This window comes from Pecten maximus, chromosome 15 (assembly GCF_902652985.1).
Source record: "Pecten maximus chromosome 15, xPecMax1.1, whole genome shotgun sequence".
Lineage (NCBI taxonomy): Eukaryota > Metazoa > Mollusca > Bivalvia > Pectinida > Pectinidae > Pecten > Pecten maximus.
This window is the reverse complement of record NC_047029.1, coordinates 37,384,124-37,409,063: the sequence shown is the minus strand read 5'-3', so window position 1 is coordinate 37,409,063 and position 24,940 is coordinate 37,384,124. Positions and strand designations below refer to the sequence as shown.

Below are 24,940 nucleotides of genomic sequence, written 5' to 3'. Positions count from 1 at the left end.
TATACAACAATAAGTGGCCTGTTTTTAACTGATCTGACCCACCTTACCGATGTTACTTACTTTTCTTGGGATGTAGGATGATGACGGTACCCTCTCTAACCAAGGATGTATCCACTTCTACTCGATGGTATTCGTAAATTGTTCTCCTGTTTTTACCTGGAAAATCAGCACAACTAGAGTGAGCGAACATGAACTGACTGACATGTCTCAATATTCTACCTGAGATAATATGAACTGAGAGAGATGTCTCAATATTCTACCTGAGAGAACATGAACTGACTGACATGTCTCGATATTCTACCCGAGATAATATGAACTGAGAGAGATGTCTCAATATTCTACCTGAGAGAACATGAACTGACTGACATGTCTCGATATTCTACCTGAGATAATATGAACTGAGAGAGATGTCTCAATATCCTACCTGAGAGAACATGAACTGTCTGACATGTCTCAATATTCTACCTGAGATAATATGAACTGAGAGAGATGTCTCAATATCCTACCTGAGAGAACATGAACTGACTGACATGTCTCAATATCCTACATAAGAGAACATGAACTGACTGACATGTCTCGATATCCTACCTCAGATTATCTACAGTGAGTCCCTTAATCAGCCTATTAAAATTCAGATTATGACCGAATGATCCAATGTTGTATGTTTGAGTACAAACTCATTGAAAATGTACACAACAAGTAAACTTACTACTTTATTTTTTCTAAGAAATTTAACACAGCTTTGCTATGACAGAAAATGTATCACCAAAGCCACGAGTCTGCTCCCTAAAATCTTCAAATGTATAAAATATTGCCTAATTAAGATATCAGCAGATTTTCTACAGACATCACAGAGATTCCAGTATGTACTGGATCTATACACAATACGGTCAATTCACCGCCGAAAAAATGTCTCCGTGCATAATATTGCACTTTTGAGTTCCTGTTGACTCGTGCTTGGAGATCTGGGGCAAACATTTGTACCTTTGTGTAATTCAATAGTACAACTGAGAGAATCTGCACCTCCGATAAACCTGATGATCTTTAAAATCCTGATTTGTTTTTCGATCCCTAGTGACACAAATCCATTACTCAGGATTATAGGAGAGGACTGGGTGAGAACTTCAGGCAGTAGAGGAAGTTGGCATGCTAACGAGTTAATATGTGTTAAACATGCAGAATCATCTCTCAATGTAATTCTCCAACTCCAAAACCAAAATCTTCTCTGATGTCCAGTCTCTATCTAAACCAGAATCTCTGATGTCCAGTCTCTATCTAAACCAGAATCTCTGATGTCCAGTCTCTACCTAAACCAGAATCTTCTCTGATGTCCAGTCTCTACCTAAACCAGAATCTCTGATGTAGAGTCTCTACCTAAACCAGAATCTTCTCTGATGTCCAGTCTCTACCTAAACCAGAATCTCTGATGTCCAGTCTCTACCTAAACCAGAATCTCTGATGTCCAGTCTCTACCTAAACCAGAATCTCTGATGTCCAGTCTCTACCTAAACCAGAATCTCTGATGACCAGTCTCTACCTAAACCAGAATCTCTGATGTCCAGTCTCTACCTAAACCAGAATCTCTGATGTCCAGTCTCTACCTAAACCAGAATCTATAAAGCACTCACACAACTTCATATTTTACTATTGATTCCATCCCTTCGATTGCTTTATTAAAGTTCAAATATGTGAAATGATTTATATCAAATTAAATTTTGGAGTTTTTGCTAACTGAGAACTGATGTTATTGGAATGGGTTAATGGCATATAAGATTATAAGATCACACAGGTACTATAGAAAGTCATTAACTCTGTTATTTATAAGATTATAAGATCACACAGGTACTATAGAAAGACATTAACTCTGTTATTTATAAGATTATAAGATCACACAGGTACTATAGAAAGTCATTAACCGTGTTATTTATAAGATTATAAGATCACACAGGTACTATAGAAAGTCATTAACTGTGTTATTTATAAGATTATAAGATCACACAGGTACTATAGAAAGTCATTAACCGTGTTATTTATAAGATTATAAGATCACACAGGTACTATAGAAAGTCATTAACCGTGTTATTTATAAGATTATAAGATCACACAGGTACTATAGAAAGACATTAACCGTGTTATTTATAAGATTATAAGATCACACAGGTACTATAGAAAGTCATTAACCGTGTTATTTATAATGTGGACAAGGGAACCCCAACCTTTCTGCCTTTTTTCATCTGTAGTCCTACATCAATCTATTTTCAGTAGGTTTTTCAAGTCTTAAGACATATCTCTCTATTCTCATATATAGGGATTGACTTTCTTATATGTTAATTACAAACTACAGACTTCAGAAACACATTTTCTATTTGAACTTAGTTTGAGTAAAATGGCAGCTGATAGGCTGAATGAGTTGTGTGAGTTCTAAAGATGATTATTGATTCACAACTTGATAAACATGGATATGAGTTGTCGTTGAATTTCTTACATTTCTGTATAAAAAAATTGGATTAGAGTTTTAATTTCTTGACATCAAAATTGAAATGGTCGTAATTTGATTTTTTTAGAAAAATATTCTGACCAATCAAATATCTCTATGATATCTTAGGTTTAACCAATCAAATCTTTCTATAACACCCTAGGATTATATATATAAACCAATAAACCAACCAAATCTCTCTATAATATCCTAGCTAGGATTAGCCAATCATTTACCAATCAAATCTCTCTATCATATCAGAGGATTGACCACACAAATCACTCCATAATATCTTAGGATTGACAAATCAAATCTTTCTATGATATCAAAGGATTACGGCAATCATAAACCAACTAAATCTCCCCATGAATCCTAGAATTAGCAAATCATTAACCAATAAAATCTCAATATACATATCAGAGGATTAACCAATCAAATCTCTCTATAATATCCTTGGATTAACCAATCAAATCTATAATGTTCCAGGATTGACCAATCATATAACAATCGAATCTAACTATAATATCAGAGGATTGACGAATCAAATCTCTCCATAATATCTTAGGATTGACCAATAAAACCTCTCTATAATATTTCAGTCATAACCGATTATGAACATCCTTGATATTGAAAACATGTTATGATATTAGCTGTGATATATACATGGACTTCATGATATTTAGTGATCACTATGGCAAGGGGATAGACAAAGTTGTCCATGCTCAACTGATGCTGCTGCTACAGGCTTCAAATCCTGCGGTGTCATGCTTGGGTGATCACTTTCAGGTCACATGATCTAAATCATGCTTGTCAACTGAACTAAGCATACTGTTAAGTCAAATTCACTTGTACCTTTGAATGACATGCACATGGAATTCACAGGATGCACACAGATTAACACATTATACGTATTATATCTAAATACAAATATACTGAAAAAGTTTAAGAGACTTAAAATAAATTGTTATATAACAAAGGTATGATGTTACTAAGGCCAGAAATGTAAAGTTAATATAATATTGTATAACATAGGTCTGATGTTACTAAGGCCAGAAATGTTAATAATATTTCAGGAAGATGGGTACAATCTGTACTAGGTCTTCACTTGAATATGAACAGCTACTTAAAATGGTGGTCAATCTTTACTCGGATACAAACCACTTTACATTAGATTCTAAAATGAAGGGTTCATCATCATCAAACTCCGCAATAAAAGGTATACCAGACAAGACTAGGAAACTGTTATCTCGTCCACTGTAAGTCCAGCCTCGTCCAATGTAAGTCCAGTCTCGTCCACTGTAAGTCCAGTCTCGTCCACTGTAAGTCGAGCCTCGTCCACTGTAAGTCCAGTCTCGTCCACTGTAAGTCCAGTCTCGTCCACTGTAAGTCGAGCCTTGTCCACTGTAAATCCAGCCTTGTCCACTGTAAGTCCAGCCTCGTCCACTGTAAGTCCAGCCTTGTCCACTGTAAGTCGAGCCTCATCCACTGTAAGTCGAGCCTCGTCCACTGTAAGTCCAGCCTCGTCCACTGTAAGTCCAGCCTCGTCCACTGTAAGTCCAGTCTCGTCCACTGTAAGTCCAGCCTCGTCCACTGTCAGTCCAGCCTCGTCCACTGTAAGTCCAGCCTCGTCCACTGTATAAGTCCAGTCTCGTCCACTGTATAAGTCCAGTCTCGTCCACTGTATAAGTCCAGTCTCGTCGACTGTTAGTCCAGTCTCGTCCACTGTAAGTCCGTAATAGTGGACACAAAACTTTGGTATACAATAACACATCCTTAACTACTTCCTAAATCTGTAACATTAATCCTACAAAAAAACAGCATGTGTTCTACTATTGTATGCTTTTAAATTTACTTCAGCACGTTAGTACAAACTGACAGTTAAAATTTAAAACATTTCCAGAAGGTTTCAATTCTGCATGCTTCAATGCTTGTGTATGGTTGTTGTGACAATCCAATGCTACACCATGCTGATACCTTCTGAATAGTCGGAATATTTTTGTTCTGTTCCGTTTTTTCTTGCTGTGCCTATGAAAATAATGGTGTTAATTTATTGAATTTGTTGATATCTGATCAAATACTCCAGTCGGTTAGTCTACTGAACCAACACTGAGCTTAGGGCTCTCAACAATACACAATCTAAAAATAGTAACAAGGAATACCTTATTAATATTCATCAAAATAGAACAAAATAATTCACAATATTGGTTGATCACTACAAGGGACAGAAGGAATTAAGAGTAGGTCACTTCCGACTTCGTGTCATGAAACCTAACATAAATCCAGTACATGAGAGAAGTATATCTGGGTTGGTGCCCATTTCCCTCACCCTCAGATTGAGCTTCAGATTAAACCAAAGTGCTATAAAATCTCTGCCTGCTCCAATAAATGGCTGATGACATACAATGACATCTGATGTGACAGTAATGCTGTACAACAGTATGTAACACCTTATGATGGCCAGTTAATCTCACTGTGACCTGAAATTCAGGGGAATAAGAATTGTGTCCACAACAAAATAATTCATCACCATCACCATGGAGATAGACATCTGTTATATACACCCATCACCATGGAGATATACATCTGTTATATACATCATCACCATGGAGATAGACATCTGTTATATATACCATCACCATGGAGATATACATCTGTTATATACACCCATCACCATGGAGATAGACATCTGTTATATACATCATCACCATGGAGATAGACATCTGTTATATACACCCATCACCATGGAGATAGACATCTGTTATATACACCCATCACCATGGAGATAGACATCTGTTATATATACCCATCACCATGGAGATATACATCTGTTATATACACCCATCACCATGGAGATATACATCTGTTATATACACCCATCACCATGGAGATATACATCTGTTATATACACCCATCACCATGGAGATATACATCTGTTATATACACCCATCACCATGGAGATGGACATCTGTTATATACACCCATCACCATGGAGATGGACATCTGTTATATACACCCATCACCATGGAGATATACATCTGTTATATACACCCATCACCATGGAAATATACATCTATTATATACACCCATCACCATGGAGATATACATCTGTTATATATACCATCACCATGGAGATAGACATCTGTTATATACACCCATCACCATGGAGATAGACATCTGTTATATATACCCATCACCATGGAGATATACATCTGTTATATACACCCATCACCATGGAGATATACATCTGTTATATACACCCATCACCATGGAAATATACATCTATTATATATACCCATCACCATGGAGATATACATCTGTTATATACACCCATCACCATGGAGATATACATCTGTTATATACACCCATCACCATGGAAATATACATCTATTATATACACCCATCACCATGGAGATATACATCTGTTATATATACCATCACCATGGAGATATACATCTGTTATATATACCATCACCATGGAGATAGACATCTGTTATATACACCCATCACCATGGAGATGGAAGTATATGCCACATACACCTGTCGCCATGGAGATGTACATCTGTCATGTATAACTAGATGATCCAAACACATATTAGTGAACTGTTCCTACAAATTCAGCAGACTGGAAATCTGACATGATTACAGGTCCAATCTAATCAGTAATCAATTTTCACTACATAGAGAACAACCGGCTAACAGGATTAGGCCTTCCTGTGGCCGATAACATGATATTTCTGAATCTCTGTGAAGATGGAAGTGCTAAAATCTTATCTCCAAGCATATCTCAAAACCTGTATCTAAATACTCAGCTCCATCACTCCATTACACCTGACATATCAATCAAAGAAGTGTATATTTCACGTAATGTAATTTACGTAGCCTGTGTCCTTCCCTGATCATATGGAAGGTAAGGAGGTCACCACTGTGTTATATTTAAAGTTAAGTAGGAAAGGATGAAAGCTAAACTGATCAATTCACAGACAAATTATCAAATTTCTGGTGACCATAGAAAGTTTTCTTCCTGAGCCTTTTTTATCCTAATTTGACAGAAATATATGAAGTGTGTCCTAAGTAGTACTTTTTCTTGTTCCTGACTTCACTATTTTCAAAGTTGATGACTTGTGTGAGAATATAAACAGCACTTAATTAGGAGGTCAACATACCACTGACATCAAATCAGCCATTTCTCTATCAGCCAGTATTTATGACATATTGTTACAATTATCCTTTGAAATTTTCCCAAAGGTCAAGGTCACCAGATTATGATCTCCATAACTGGTTACATGGATATTGACAATTACCCTTTGACCCTGAGTCTTAAAGGAAAAGTCTTTTCATGAAAGTTTATCTTCAAATATGCTTCTTTTCCAATAACAAGCATACTGGGTTTTGCTAAAACAATACATATCCCCTACTGGCCCCTGCTAAATATAGTAACATTGACCTTGACCTTGATCCAAAAACCCTGAAACTCGAACTTTTCGAGACATTTTGGTAATTTATCATTGTGTGTAGCTTGATAAAAAGAACTCTTCAAGGAATGAAGCTGCAAGAGTGCTGTCGAACTCTGGTGTTAGGTACATACCACACGGAGGACGGAGTGGAGACATATTGTTCCCCCTTTTTCACTGATAGGGGACCAATAACAACTAAAATACACTTAAAGTACAGACTGTCTGCCTCATCAGATTTCAATAGCATTTATTTCACATGAAGAAAGAATGCCTAGCAAAATAGCAACATCTACCAATAATGTTTATTGAATCTGTTTAGCCGTCTAGCGATTTTCCTGTGTGATTCTAAAAAATTACAGCACAAAACCTCAAAACAAGATTGTCACAGCTTCAGGACATCCTTTCAATCTATCTCCATGTAAGAAGCTATTAAATTAATACGACTTCTCTAAAAGATTTTTAACAGCAATCCTCCTAGACTTAAAGCATCATCTTTCATTTTTACAGTCTGTTTCTATTTACTGATTAAAGAAAGGCCATCCGGAGAGGAGGTGATTTAACCAGGGCATTAAATAAGCGAGAAGCGTAGATTTTAAGTGACAGATTCTGATTGGCTCTTTCCTCTTGGCAGCCATTTTGTCCAGGTCTATATCCTGTGATGAGAGGGAACAGGAGTGACATACACTATTTCGGAGAATTTCCGCGTTGAATCACCCACAAATGTGTCTACGTTTAGGATCAGATTACTGGTAATCAAACTTCGGATTTGGAATAATGTTTTTGTCTCGTGTTTCCTACACTACCATGCCTCCAGGGTAGGCAGCCAATTTTCTTCTAAAGTCCAAGTGTGAATTATAACCTAAAATCTATTGTAAAAATTTATCAAGGACAAACATTCAATTTCCTGAGAATTATTTATTTTACACGACAGACATATACAGTAAATAGCAAGAATGCAATTATTTTTTCCCAAATCTAAATTTTAGTTAAAAACAGGCTGAGATTGTTTACAAGGACAGATGTTTGATGATTTATATACCACAAAAATAAATCTCTCAACCATTATTTCTGGGAAACTGATTTCATGTTTTATTACTAAATAAAAGTTTTGATACAATGCCACCACAAATGTCATAAAAATTTCCCTGTGGTTTTGTCGATCTAGAAATTTGTAAACAAGACCTATGACCACTAATGAGGTCTTGTTTGATGAAGATTTACACAAACACTATTTTGAATCTGATTAAAATTGCCATAAAATGTGTTTATTGTTTCTTCGTTGAAATTCATTATACTGCAAATATATATTCATGCCATATCAATAAGTAATTCATCAATAAATTTACTAAAAATCCCATTCTGTCGTCTGCTAGAGTCTGAAAGTGAAAGTTCTTTAAAACAGCTTGTTCCTCGCGTACAACAGATTGTCGAGTCAACTAATGCCTTTTCTCAGGTTATGGAATCCCCACATAGCAACCCCGAGCAGTATCTCTACTTCTAATCAATTGACACTTCAAACCCAAGGTTTCTTCGCGAGTCCTACTTTCAATTCATTCGTGTTCAATTTCCACAGCTAAACATGGCAGCCGAGCGCATCACTTACGGTTTCCATGAATATGATGTCACACAATTTCATAGTTCACAGGGAAATGGCTTTGCTACAGTTTATCAACTTAAAAAGTATTTTGCATATGTTTAACGTCAAATACATTAAATTAAACATTAAAAGTAATGAAACGTTTTGGTAAATATGTTCTTCAACGTGATACTTTTCAAAAAATCTTTAGTCATGTGACATATATTTATATCAAGGTAATCTGTAAGATTTTCAAACAGTTCTTCAATTCTGGTTAGAGTTAATTTTTTAAAACATGATTTTTATGAAATTTCTGAAATTTAGCTTACCACTCTATGTATTTTTCCGTCTGAGTAGACGGCCATATCGTAGCTTATTTAAGCACTAAACTGCCTTCCTTGGAAAGTTATGGTCCTATTATTCACACAGGATTGCAGACAAATTGCATAATACACGTTATGATAAATTTTTAGTACAATGCCCAATGGATAACTGAATAGTACATATCAACAGAGTTGATTTCAAAAAGAGGCTAAGACGAGAAAAGTACACAATGGACACCAGATTGACACGGTTATTTTTAGATAATTTTCCAAATGAATTTTTCTCTATCCTGCTGAAATATGCAAACCTGACAAAGTGTTTTATACAAGATTTCATTCAGAAATAATTTGTTTGTATCAAAGTAGACGTACGATATGACTAATCCATACTTTCTCAATTCGTGATAGATACAAATCTGTTGTCCATCAGAATTGTGGTCGTAAACATGGCAGCCATGCTTAGAGTTTGTTGTTCAATTTCCTACCTTTTTGTTTTAACATAACATAGTCTATAAACATTTGTTGTTGTCCCCCAATACGCCTACGCCTGGTAATAAGCCCACACATATCTATACGCCTGGTAATAAGCCCACACATATCTATACGCCTGGTAATAAGCCCACACATATCTATACGCCTGGTAATAAGTCCACACATATCTATATACCTGGTTATAAACCCACACATATCTATATACCTGGTAATAAGCCCACACATATCTATATACCTGGTAATAAGCCCACACATATCTATATATACCTGGTAATAAGCCCACACATATCTATATACCTGGTAATAAGCCCACACATAACTATATACCTGGTAATAAGCCCACACATAACTATATACCTGGTAATAAGCCCACACATATCTATAAGCCTGGTAATAAGCCCACACATATCTATATACCTGGTAATAAGCCCACACATATCTATACGCCTGGTAATAAGTCCACACATATCTATATACCTGGTTATAAACCCACACATATCTATATACCTGGTAATAAGCCCACACATATCTATATACCTGGTAATAAGCCCACACATATCTATATATACCTGGTAATAAGCCCACACATATCTATATACCTGGTAATAAGCCCACACATAACTATATACCTGGTAATAAGCCCACACATAACTATATACCTGGTAATAAGCCCACACATATCTATAAGCCTGGTAATAAGCCCACACATATCTATATACCTGGTAATAAGCCCACACATATCTATAAGCCTGGTAATAAGCCCACACATATCTATATACCTAGTAATAAGCCCACACATATCTATATACCAGGTAATAAGCCCACACATATCTATATACCTGGTAATAAGCCCACACATATCTATATACCTGGTAATAAGCCCACACATATCTATATACCTGGTAATAAGCCCACACATATCTATATACCTGGTAATAAGCCCACACATATCTATACGCCTGGTAATAAGCCCACATATATCTATAAGCCTGGTAATAAGCCCACACATATCTATATACCTGGTTATAAACCCACACATATCTATATACCTGGTAATAAACCCACACATATCTATAAGCCTGGTAATAAGCCCACACATATCTATAAGCCTGGTAATAAGCCCACACATATCTATAAGCCTGGTAATAAGCCCACACATATCTATACGCCTGGTAGTAAGCCCACACATATCTATAAGCCTGGTAATAAACCCACACATATCTATATACCTGGTAATAAACCCACACATATCTATATACCTGGTAATAAGCCCACACATATCTATATACCTAGTAATAAGCCCACACATATCTATAAGCCCGGTAATAAACCCACACATATCTATATACCTGGTTATAAACCCACACATATCTATATACCTGGTAATAAGCCCACACATATCTATATACCTGGTTATAAACCCACACATATCTATATACCTGGTAATAAACCCACACATATCTATATACCTGGTTATAAACCCACACATATCTATATACCTAGTAATAAGCCCACACATATCTATAAGCCCGGTAATAAACCCACAAATATCTATATACCTGGTTATAAACCCACACATATCTATATACCTGGTAATAAGCCCACACATATCTATATACCTGGTAATAAGCCCACACATATCTATATACCTGGTTATAAACCCACACATATCTATATACCTGGTAATAAGCCCACACATATCTATATACCTGGTAATAAGCCCACACATATCTATAAGCCTGGTAATAAGCCCACACATATTTATATACCTGGTAATAAGCCCACACATATCTATATAAGCCTGGTAGTAAGCCCACACATATCTATACGCCTGGTAGTAAGCCCACACATATCTATACGCCTGGTAATAAGCCCACACATATCTATACGCCTGGTAGTAAGCCCACACATATCTATACGCCTGGTAATAAGCCCACACATATCTATAAGCCTGGTAGTAAGCCCACACATATCTATACGCCTGGTAGTAAGCCCACACATATCTATACGCCTGGTAATAAGCCCACACATATCTATAAGCCTGGTAGTAAGCCCACACATATCTATATAAGCCTGGTAATAAGCCCACACATATCTAATGAAATTCAGTAAAAATGATGATGAACAATACATGATGAGTCATTACCCTGCATTTATAGCCATACCTCACTTTGAGTAAAAGATTATGTGTTGACCTTCGGGTTGGATAAACTCAATTGATTACTGAACAGCCTTGTATTGTCTAATGGCCTTGACCTACAATCTCCTGTCCTTATTGAACAGCCTTGTATTGTCTAATGACCTTAACATACAAACTCCTGTCCTTACTGAACAGCCTTGTATTGTCTAATGGCCTTGACCTACAATCTCCTGTCCTTATTGAACAGCCTTGTATTGTCTAGTGGCCTTGACCTACAAACTCCTGTCCTTACTGAACAGCCTTGTATTGTCTAGTGGCCTTGACCTACAAACTCCTGTCCTTACTGAACAGCCTTGTATTGTCTAATGGCCTTGACCTACAATCTCCTGTCTATACTGAACAGCCTTGTATTGTCTAGTGGCCTTGACCTACAAACTCCTGTCCTTACTGAACAGCCTTGTATTGTCTAATGGCCTTGACCTACAAACTCCTGTCCTTACTGAACAGCCTTGTATTGTCTAATGACCTTGACATACAAACTCCTGTCCTTACTGAACAGCCTTGTATTGTCTAGTGGCCTTGACCTGCAAACTTCTGTCCTGACTGAACAGCCTTGTATTGTCTAATGACCTTGACCTACACACTCCTGTCTATACTGAACAGCCTTGTATTATCTAATGGCCTTGACCTACAATCTCCTGTCCTTACTGAACAGCCTTGTATTGTCTAATGGCCTTGACCTACAAACTCCTGTCTATACTGAACAGCCTTGTATTGTCTAATGGCCTTGACCTACAAACTCCTGTCCTGATTGAACAGCCTTGTATTGTCTAGTGGCCTTGACATACAAACTCCTGTCCTTACTGAACAGCCTTGTATTGTCTAATGGCCTTGACCTACAAACTTCTGTCCTTACTGAACAGCCTTGTATTGTCTAGTGGCCTTGACATACAAACTCCTGTCTATACTGAACAGCCTTGTATTGTCTAATGGCCTTGACCTACAAACTTCTGTCCTGACTGAACAGCCTTGTATTGTCTAATGACCTTGACCTACAAACTCCTGTCTATACTGAACAGCCTTGTATTGTCTAATGGCCTTGACCTACAAACTTCTGTCCTGACTGAACAGCCTGGTATTGTCTAATGACCTTGACATACAAACTCCTGTCTATACTGAACAGCCTTGTATTGTCTAATGACCTTGACCTACAAACTCCTGTCTATACTGAACAGCCTTGTATTGTCTAATGACCTTGAACTACAAATTCATGTCTTTACTGAACAGCCTTGAATTGTCTAATGACCTTGACATACAAACTCCTGTCCTTACTGAACAGCCTTGAATTGTCTAATGACCTTGACATACAAACTTCTGTCCTGACTGAACAGCCTTGTATTGTCAAATGACCTTGACATACAAACTTCTGTCATGACTAAACAGCCTTGTATTGTCTAATGGCCTTGACCTACAAATTTCTATCCTTACTGAACAGCCTTGTATTGTCTAATGACCTTGACATACAAACTCCTGTCCTTACTGAACAGCCTTGTATTGTCTAGTGGCCTTGACCTACAAACTCCTGTTTATACTGAACAGCCTTGTATTGTCTAATGGCCTTGACCTACAAACTCCTGTCTTTACTTAACAGCCTTGTATTGTCTAATGGCCTTGACCTACAAACTTCTGTCCTGACTGAACAGCCTTGTATTGTCTAGTGGCCTTGACCTACAAACTTCTGTCTATACTGAACAGCCTTGTATTGTCTAATGACCTTGACATACAAACTCCTGTCCTTACTGAACAGCCTTGTATTGTCTAGTGGCCTTGACCTACAAACTTCTGTCTATACTGAACAGCCTTGTATTGTCTAATGACCTTGACATACAAACTTCTGTCCTTACTGAACAGCCTTGTATTGTCTAATGGCCTTGACCTACAAACTTCTGTCCGGACTGAACAGCCTTGTATTGTCTAATGGCCTAATGTGAATTATGTATGTGAAGAATTTTAAACAAACTACGATTTAATCAAATTTAGAAAGATGTAGTATGATGCTGAATGGATAACAAAAATGTAATATTGATTGATGAAAATAAACATAAACAATTTGCAATAGAAGACTTCTAACATCTTGTCGTGTTATTTCAGATTGATTTTACCAGGGGATTTCAATGATTTCAATACATACACGATGTCAGTGTTATTCATTAATAGCCTACTTTCCCTACAAATGGAACATGTAGAATCCCAAAACTATTTCCATGGTGATACCATTATTCATCACAGGGTTGACAGGGTTTGTCTTAAAATTCCAGTAATGATGCCTATAAAGAGTTAATTTTCTGTTTTTGTGGTTATGTAGATATTCCTCTGATACACAGCACCATGTCTACAATAGTCTGTAAAAAGTAAATTTGTAGTGGGGAAGCCATAAAAGGCAAGTTTGGCACACGTTAACTACAATCACAAGATTTATGACGAAGCCATACGCTGTTTAAGATATACGTAGAATTTATTACCATGGATAGAAGGAAAGGGATTCTGGAATCACATTACAATAAAAACATTTTCCAAATCCAAAAATAAACTTGAGGAACTTATTCCGAGCATTCACACAATCCATTTATCTTCATTTCTTTAAGATCTAATCTAAAGTATATTTAGTAAAATATTTTTTCCCCTATAATGATGCCATATATAGCCAAACACATGTATAAAATGGTGTGTTTTCTGTAGGGAGACACCAGGCATTGGAATCAATATTACAAACCTGCCAGACCTTCCCGCCATCTCCATTGAATTAGGGAGTTTACCTTGTCTGTGATAATTGGCCTGTAAAGATTTCTCTTACTTTTCCTTGTCCACAGAGCCTCAGTTTGGACAAGATAACAATAACTATAACAATAGCGTGACTTTATAGTGAGTTTGATCATTAACTCCTGAATTCAGTAAAATTTTGGTAACTTTTCCTATAAACAATGAAACAAACATCCACTGGAGTTACAGGGCCATAAACGCTATGATTCTCTGCAAATAATTGGTGTGTTAAAATCTATCTCTCAAAAGTAGGTCTGAGGTCACATATATATTGCCCTATCTCATTTGATTAACATACTGTGACCAAGGTTAAATGTTTTTTAAAGTAGGTCAAAGATCAAGGTTAAGATCAGCAGCTTCCGAGATGTAACACATCTTGTCATAAAAACTTTAACCTAGCTGTCTACGGACAACACCAACGACGCCATGGGGTGTAGTAATAACTCACCTGGACTTTGTCCCAGTGAGTTAACAACCAACTTCATATTTTCTCATTTTTTTAAAAGTAAAATTTTTCAACTTAGCTCTATCTTTGTCTTCAAGGCAATAAAACCAGCAGGAATATCCAATCAGCTTATCTGTTGTCTGATGTCATAAAAGTCATGTCCATCATCATATGACATCATAATATGTTACACGAGTTTACGTACAGAAACATTACCTAATGTTTGTACAATAACACTTCAATCCTACGACACACTAACACTACTTACCGTTAACAGATGAGTCGATGTAATTAAATGTTCGTACGATAATAATCCTACGACACACTAACACTACTTACCGTTAACAGACGAGTCGATGTAATTAAATGTTCGTACGATAATAATCCTACGACACACTAACACTACTTACCGTTAACAGACGAGTCGATGTAATTAAATGTTCGTACGATAATAATCCTACGACACTCTAACACTACTTACCGTTAACAGACGAGTCGATGTAATTAAATGTTCGTACGATATTAATCCTAAGACACATTTACACGACTTAACGTTAACAGACGAGTCGATGTAATTAAATGTTCGTACGATAATAATCCTACGACACACTAACACTACTTACCGTTAACAGACGAGTCGATGTAATTAAATGTTCGTACGATAATAATCCTACGACACACTAACACTACTTACCGTTAACAGACGAGTCGATGTAATTAAATGTTCGTACGATAATAATCCTACGACACTCTAACACTACTTACCGTTAACAGACGAGTCGATGTAATTAAATGTTCGTACGATAATAATCCTACAACACACTAACACTACTTACCGTTAACAGACGAGTCGATGTAGTAAGCGTCGGACAGACCAATCTTCACCGGGTGGCTTGCTTTGTTTATCTCACTGATGGGAAGGGGAAGCTGGCAAAATTATCAGAATTATGGTTACAGTTTTATAAAATACAAGTTGAAGACATGTATTGACGGCTTCAAACAATGAAAGGCATAGTTCTTATCGTTTAACATTCAATTAGATTCCTTCCTCAGTGGAAAGATCCTGTATCACATTACAAAGTTATTTTTAGAAAAACAGCTGATTGATATAAAACTCTAAAATGATGATATTCTCACTCAATCACCCTTTCCTTGGTGGTATATGTCAAAACATGTAGGACACCTGTAAGAAGTTATGATGTCACAATTGAATGATGGGAAGATCCTAAATCGGTTCTAATGACAACCGCCATACATCAGTGTCCTTTAGATGTTTGTTGAATCTAAAATCGTATTCATCTGCAAAATCTAGCCCCTGTCAACAAGTAAGCCCCCTTTTTCCTTTTTGCAGAATCAATTTAAAACGGCAAGTTTATGTCAGGTTCATAAAGAAGACCTCAAAAATGTTTAATACTAAAGTTTTAAACCAGCGATGGGAGGGGGTTATGAGAATAAATACGATACTAAAGTTTTACACTACATAGGGGAGGTTTTTTTTGAGAATAAATATAGTTCTACAGTGGGCAGGCTTATTACAGAACAAAGAAATAACATCTGTAATTTCACAGAACACCAGTAGATATGGGAGGGCTTATTACAGTAACATCTGTAATTTCACAGAACACCAATAGATATGGGAGGGCTTATTACAGTAACATCTGTAATTTCACAGAACACCAATAGATATGGGAGGGCTTATTACAGTAACATCTGTAATATCACAGAACACCAATAGATATGGGAGGGCTTATCATTAGGCTGTGGATTATTGACAGATTGATATGGTGAAATACATGACCACTCACCTTTTTATATATAAATTTTATTGTGCCATTTTCATACAGCTGTGTTTGGAATACAAATGGATTTGCTGAAATGATAAACGATTTTATATACATAATATCACTATTACTGACACCAGCAACATTACACCTATTGTGTGAGAACACAAAGATCCTAAATTGTATGAAAACAATGATATTTCACAAAGTCAGGGTGATACTGTGTAACACTAGAACATTGTTAGCTGTTATATGTTAGCGAGGCCCTGTTGTGTGGCAATATATCCCCAATAATCATCATCTGGGAAGCCATCTGCCCATATCACTCAAGTTGACGTTTGACATTTGGACTTCAAAGACAATCGCAAAATATACCTCATACATTCACTATCATGTGTCTCTTGTTTCTATCCATTTCTATATTTGGTGTTTTATTCAAACCATAAATAGCTCCTCAACTAAGAGACAGAGTCATTATAGTCATATATCCTTTTTGTCTCTATTTTTGTACACAACTGACCTTGACCTTTGACTCAGTGAACTTTGGTCTTCATGTATAATTCCAACCAACTTTGATTCATATTGTCATAACATTTTCTTCAGTAAAAAAAAATATATTTGACAATGACCTATGACCCAGTGACCTTGACCTTTGGTCAGTTGACTTCTTTTTTATTCATTCCGACCAACTTTGCTCCATCCTTCATAACAAAATATTCATCATTAAAAATATATAATATTTGACCCTGAACTTTGACCTGGTGACCTTGACCTTTAGTCATTTGTCTCCTTGTTCAATACTGACCAACTTTGCTTCATTATGTTCCATAAAAGTGTTAATTCATCAGTTAAAAGATTCAAAATTGACCTTTGACCTTTGAATCTAATGATTTTGATTTTGATTTTTTACTTCAGTTTGTATTTCATATATAAGGCAAGACAGGAGATACGGGACCGGAGATACAGACCCGAGATACCTGACCAGATATACCGGACTGGAGATACAGGACTGCATGGAGATACGGTCCATGGACCCGAGATACGGGACTGGAGACACAGGACCAGAGATACGGACCGTAGATACCGGACCAGAGATACCGTCCATAGACTGGAGATACGGGACTGGAGAAACCGGACTGGAGACACGGGACTGGAGACACGGGACCAGAGATACCGGACTGGAGACACGGGACCAGAGATACCGGACCGGAGATACCGGACTGGAGACACGGGACCGGAGATACCGGACTGGAGACACGGGACCGGAGATACCAGACTGGAGACACGGGACTGGAGACACGGGACTGGAGACACGGGACCAGAGATACCGGACTGGAGACACGGGACCAGAGATACCGGACTGGAGACACAGGACCGGAGATACCGGACTGGAGACACGGGACCAGAGATACCGGACTGGAGACAAGGGACCAGAGATACCGGACTGGAGACACGGGACTGGAGACACGGGACTGGAGACACGGGACCGGAGACACGGGACTGGAGACACGGGACTGGAGACACAGGACCGGAGATACCGGACTGGAGACACAGGACCGGAGATACCGGACTGGAGACACGGGACTGGAGACACGGGACCAGAGATACCGGACTGGAGACACGGGACTGGAGACACGGGACCGGAGATACGGGACCGGAGATACCGGACTGGAGACACAGGACCAGAGATACCGGACTGGAGACACGGGACTGGAGACACGGGACCGGAGATACGGGACCGGAGATACCGGACTGGAGACACGGGACCAGAGATACCGGACTGGAGACACGGGACCAGAGATACCGGACAGGAGACACAGGACCAGAGATACCGGACTGGAGACACGGGACTGGAGACACGGGACTGGAGACACGGGACTGGAGACACGGGACCGGAGATACCGGACTGGAGACACGGGACCAGAGATACCGGACTGGAGACACAGGACCGGAGATACCGGACTAGAGATACCGGACTGGAGACACGGGACTGGAGACACAGGACCGGAGACACGGGACTGGAGACACGGGACTGGAGATACCAGACTGGAGACACGGGACCGGAGATACCGGACTGGAGATACCGGACTGGAGACACGGGACCGGAGACATGGGACTGGAGACACGGGACTGGAGACACGGGACCGGAGACACGAGACTGGAGACACAGGACTGGAGACACGGGACCGGAGATACCGGACTGGAGATACCAGACTGGAGATACCAGACTGGAGACTTGGGACCAGAGATACCGGACTGGAGATACCGGACTGGAGACACGGGACGGGAGACATGGGACCCCAATAAATGATTTGATACTGTTACCTAGATTTGTACTGTTGGTGTTACTTACTGTGGTACTGTTACCTAGATTTGTACTGTTGGTGTTACTTACTGTGGTAGTGTTACCTAGATTTGTACTGTTGGTGTTACTTACTGTGGTACTGTTACCTAGATTTGTACTGTTGGTGTTACTTACTGTGGTACTGTTACCTAGATTTGTACTGTTGGTGTTACTTACTGTGGTACTGTTACCTAGATTTGTACTGTTGGTGTTACTTACTGTGGTACTGTTACCTAGGTTTGTACTGTTGGTGTTACTTACTGTGATTCTGGTCCTGAAGGTATATATCACTCCATTCTACTATAAACATGTCATCTGAAAAAAACGATATTGTCTCATTAGACATATTCATGATGCAAAAAAAATTATGTATCTAAAATTCTCAAAAATTAGTTTTTTCCTCACATGTTATATATATCTTTGGCATTGTAATTGACAATAAATACAGAAACAGGTAGTCATGGTGTCACAAAGACCTTCCAGTCCTTCATCACTCAGTAGTGAAGAAGTTAACCATTATATTGTTTTAAGAGTTTAACATAACCTTTGACCCTTTAAACTTAACATCACTTTTTAGTTCAGTTGCCTCATACCCTAAAACAGACACAGGGAAAACCACCTGTTATTTCAAAACTTTATAATGCACAGTAAAGAAATCTACATGTTTACATAGACAATGGTGTTACTGAACTAGTCATATAGTGAATGACTGTGGATATTGGTTACTTCAACACTCAAGGAGTCATCAAACTTTGAATCTGAAAAACACCTCTGTCAATGGTGATAATCAGTAAATCACCTCTGTCATTGGCCTTGGTGATAGTCAGTAAATCACCTCTGTCAATGGTGATAATCAGTTTTCCATTGTCCACTATAAGACACTAGACTGGTTTCACATCTCAATTCTAAACTCTTCAATGGATTCCATGGTGAAGTCTTACCCTCTCCCGCCCCAAACACCGTAAACCCATCCAACCCTCTGCCCCAATTTTTTATCCATCCCGCCCCAAACACCGTAAACCCATCCAACCCTCTGCCCCAATTTTTTATCTCTCCCGCCCCAAACACCGTAAACCCATCCAACCCTCTGCCCCAATTTTTTATTTATACAACATTATTACCAGCAATAATTGGATCATGTCGATGATGGGTTTAATTTGTTACATCAAGGTAGCAATAAGACTGTCATGTTAACAGTGTTAACCAATCATCAAAGATACACCGGTTCTTAAAGTGACGATGTAATATCATTGACGTAGAATCCTTTACCCCTGTGACACCTTAAGTACAGTTACAAGGTAGATGATTTAGGCGTACAAACTTGTCAAAATTTCATATTAACACACAGAGCTTTCATGTCAATTTCACTCAATACAATTTACTTTCCCAAAAAGCGTAGTAGTTTTGTTTTTCAATTGAATTTTCTGTGAACATGGTATTCCCTGATGTGTCTGATTGTTTTAGGAAGAACATTCATTAGACAATGTTGAGGAAATCAATCATCATTTGCTGACTGGATGATTTAATTTCTGTTTTCAAATTTTTGTGAAGAATTGAGATTAAGAACATGTCATTACTAAAACGATTGTGTTTCAATGTTGACTTCTAAAGCTACCTTTAATCCCTTGTATCTGTACCCAGTTTACACCAAGAGAGTCTACACTGCATCAGTATATGTGGAATATACAGGATGTTCAAATCAATGTTATAAGAAACATAGTTCTGACTTCATGAATCACAAACCTGTTTTATATACTGAAGTTCTTAGTTAAATGAGCAAATCAATTTCATATGTCAAAGTAGATTTTTATTGTAGGCATGGACAACATTTCTAAAATCAGTTTGTACTGTTTTAAGAGAGTTCTCGTTAATTGCCAAAATTGACCACAATGTCTAACTATTAACAGTAAAGTGAAATATTATAAATATACTTTGATGTAATGTATACCATATATGGTAAAATGTCTGGGTATCTCAGTGTTACCCTGATATGGTTTTAATGGTCGATATTCTTTCTGAGAGACAGAGATATAGACAATATTCTGAAGGTTGGTGTGACCACTTAACACTAACAAGTAACACATGACTGGGTTTGATCCCTGATCGGACGTGAAAAGGTATGGGGTCCCCTGCCCGACCACGTGGGTTTTCACCGGGTACTCCGGTTGAGCTCCAACAGTAAGACCCCTCATGCACTTCCATCCAGGACAACAAGCAATTAGCATGATTAATATTTACTTGATATAACTTGTTTCACAGTTGTTGTAAAATAAATAAAGGTTACATTTCAACACTTGATACATACTGTAGTTTCTGTTCCTCCCTGTGGTGAGACAAACCATGGCACTTAACAGTTTGATTTCAGTAGTAAGACACAATAACCTTGACTGGGATAGACTGACCTTGGCTACATGACTGTGACCTTGGACATTTGATAGACTGACCTTGACATTATGGCTGTGATCTAGCCATCATGTAGGTGACCTTGGAATTTGACTTGTAACAATTTAACCTTGCAAGCATGACTTTGACCTTGAACATATGTCAAAACCTTATATATGACTGGCTAAGTAACAGCTTGGCAACCTTTAGTTATAAAATGAGTATCTTATAATTTTACGACATGATGGGTACTTCCATATCTTACTGAGCCCCGTCTTTGTCTATACCAATATAAGGAGTAATCAATATGAGAGGGCACCTGTAAATCATCTTAAAGTCTTGATCCTATCTCATCACAATCTATTCTTTTCCAAATAAAATAATTTCTTAGAAGGAGCCTGAACATAAAGCAGATAAGATTGTATACACAGTAGAGTTAATGACAGCCCGAGATACTTGGGAATTGGCACTTCGCCACGCAGACGAAGCAGCTCGTCACTGAGATACAGATTTAGAGAAAGTTTTATTTTGTGTTGTTAAATGTAAATTACAGTAATCACAGCCCAACTCGAGCCCCCACATGTAGTGTGTTATAATGTCGTTAACTATAAACACGGTATCTCTTCCTTGTTTATCTTTAATCAATTCACGTCCTCGTCGCCGATATGTTCTCGTCTAATTCCAGTTATTGAACCAATTACTGAGTGAGCGATACTGAAATCTGATTACATGTGGTACCGAGCCCGTGACAAACAGGAAAACATTGGTCCAACAAGAATCTTACCATTTCTCTTATGGAATCTTGAAACAAAATCAAACCATCTCAATTTCTTTGGCCACTTATAAACATTTAAACAGAAAGACAATTGCTAAAGAATTGCTTAAATCTCCTTTTGTATCGACGTCAACATGTTTAGTTCAGTTTTAAAACAAATTCAAAACGATAAAACAAATCTAAAAATCCCCGAAGACAAAGAAGAAAATTATTTCAAAGATAAAATGATTTAACAGGAATGATTTGGAAATAGATTTGTTTTACCATAGTCAACCAAGTAAGGGCACCTGTCTATAAACACATCGCAACCTTCTTCTGTAAGACGAGTGAGCTTAACTGCAGTCCATAAAATGTTGCTAATACTGCATTATGTCGGTACATTCTGATAATGGTTTATCATATAACCTGCTTGTTCTGTAGTAGATGATCATCAACATTGTAATACAGCTATGTCGTAAACATTGTAATACAGCTATGTCATAAACATTGTAATACAGCTATGTCATAAACAGTGTAATACAGCTATGTCATAAACATTGTAATACAGCTATGTCATAAACAGTGTAATACAGCTATGTCATAAACATTGTAATACAGCTATGTCATAAACATTGTAATACAGCTGTCATAAACATTGTAATACACCTATGTCATAAACATTGTAATACAGCTATGTCATAAACATTGTAATACAACTATGTCATAAACATTGTAATACACCTATGTCATAAACATTGTAATACAACTATGTCATAAACATTTAACACACCTTTGTCATACATATTGTAAAACAACTATGTCATAAACATTGTAATACAACTATGTCATAAACATTGTAATACAACTATGTCATAAACATTGTAATACAACTATGTCATAAACATTGTAATACAACTATGTCATAAACATTGTAATACAACTATGTCATAAACATTGTAATACAACTATGTCATAAACATTGTAATACATCTATGTCATAAACATTGTAATACAGCTATGTCATAAACATTGTAATACAGCTATGTCGTAAACATTGTAATACAGCTATGTCATTAACAGTGTAATACAGCTATGTCATAAACATTGTAATACAACTATGTCATAAACATTGTAATACAGCTATGTCATAAACATTGTAATACAGCCATGTCATAAACATTGTAATACAACTATGTCATAAACATTGTAATACAGCTATGTCATAAACATTGTAATACAACTATGTCATAAACATTGTAATACAACTATGTCATAAACATTGTAATACAGCTATGTCATAAACATTGTAATACAACTATGTCATAAACATTGTAATAAAGCTATGTCATAAACATTGTAATACAACTATGTCAAACATTACACACAGCTGTGTCATTAACACTGTAATACAGCCATGTCATAAACATTGTAATACAACTATGTCATAAACATAGTAATACAACTATGTCATAAACATAGTAATACAACTATGTCATAAACATTTTAATACAGCTCTGTATGATTGCTATTTCCATCTCTGATTTCACATGATACACATCCCTTAAAATGCTGAATTATGTGTACCATATTCTTAGTTCAAGGCTGACTATGGAACAAGGTTTTCAGGAAAAAGAAATCTGTAATGAAATCTGTCCTTTTAATTAGAACCATTTAATTAACCCAATTTGGAAAACTCAAATGAAAACAAGAAGTTGTTATCATTGTACTGCCTATCTTGTTACTTGTGAATTCTAAGCACATGCAAACACATTCCTAAAACAGCCTCTGTTGTAATTAGAGGGGAAGACGTTTTTTCTTGAATAACTCTTTTAGGGATGAAAGACAAGAAAACTAGGAAGTAAGGAAAGTAAATCTAAATACGTCATCGGAGACAGCTTGTGTTCGTTTGTTTGTTTAGCACCTCCTGCACAGCCGTGGTCATTTTGAGGCAGGACTTTCTTGTAGTAGCTGGTGACTACGACAATGAAAAACATATGCAAGACCCACCACAAGCTGCTATCATCAGCAATTAGGGTAAAGTGTCATGTTAAAACTAGGAAACAACCATGAAAGCTCAGACCAGCCCATTTCACAGCTTTCCGAAAAACAAAAACTTGCACAGGAAGGTAGCGTCAAACCACACATCTCAGGTCTTCACCTGAGGTTGCATGGCCAGTACCCAAGCTGACTGCAATATTGAGGCCCCATCACAGACAGAGATTCATAGAACCAAACAGATCATTATTAAATAATGCCATTTTTTCAGTAAATATTCAGATCTCCATAACTCCACCAAGTTAATTATTTGCTTGCTTGGTTTATCATGCTGTGAACAGTCTTTTTTTAGTGTTATTGTAGCAGCTGGTGACTACCTCAGTTCATAACATATAAAAAGCTTGTTCTGAGCAGTTTGGGTAAAATATCTTGCCTAAGGACATATATCCGTGACAACAAAAGATGTGGTCTGTGATCTCAGCTTCCTTAGAAACACAAACCATTAGAGTCTCGGATCAAACAACAGCTTCCTTAGAAACACAAGTCATTAGAGTCTCGGGATCAAACAACAGCTTCCTTAGAAACACAAGCCATTAGAGTCTCGGGATCAAACAACAGCTTCCTTAGAAACACAAACCATTAGAGTCTCGGATCAAACAACAGCTTCCTTAGAAACACAAGTCATTAGAGTCTCGGGATCAAACAACAGCTTCCTTAGAAACACAAGTCATTAGAGTCTCGGGATCAAACAACAGCTTCCTTAGAAACACAAGTCATTAGAGTCTCGGATCAAACAACAGCTTCCTAAGAAACACAAACCATTAGAGTCTCGGATCAAACAACAGCTTCCTTAGAAACACAAACCATTAGAGTCTCGGATCAAACAACAGCTTCCTTAGAAACACAAACCATTAGAGTCTCGGGATCAAACAACACCTCAGGTCTTAATTTGAGGTCG

General features: G+C 37.4%; 1 protein-coding gene across 4 annotated transcripts in view; it reads right to left on the bottom strand.

Moving 5' to 3' along the window:
- LOC117343610 (plexin domain-containing protein 1-like) overlaps nt 1–24,940 on the bottom strand; it is a 150,848-nt gene that overhangs the window by 20,812 nt on the left and 105,096 nt on the right. For 2 of the 4 annotated variants that reach the window (XM_033906045.1, XM_033906043.1), the window contains exons 6-10: nt 19,113–19,166; nt 16,532–16,596; nt 15,563–15,653; nt 4,451–4,501; nt 61–156 (exon numbers count right to left, since the gene is read on the bottom strand). In XM_033906045.1, coding sequence (XP_033761936.1) covers nt 61–156; nt 4,451–4,501; nt 15,563–15,653; nt 16,532–16,596; nt 19,113–19,166 — 357 coding nt within the window. The remainder of the gene's footprint in view (nt 1–60; nt 157–4,450; nt 4,502–15,562; nt 15,654–16,531; nt 16,597–19,112; nt 19,167–24,940) is intronic. The other 2 variants (XM_033906046.1, XM_033906044.1) reach the window with 1 other exon arrangement.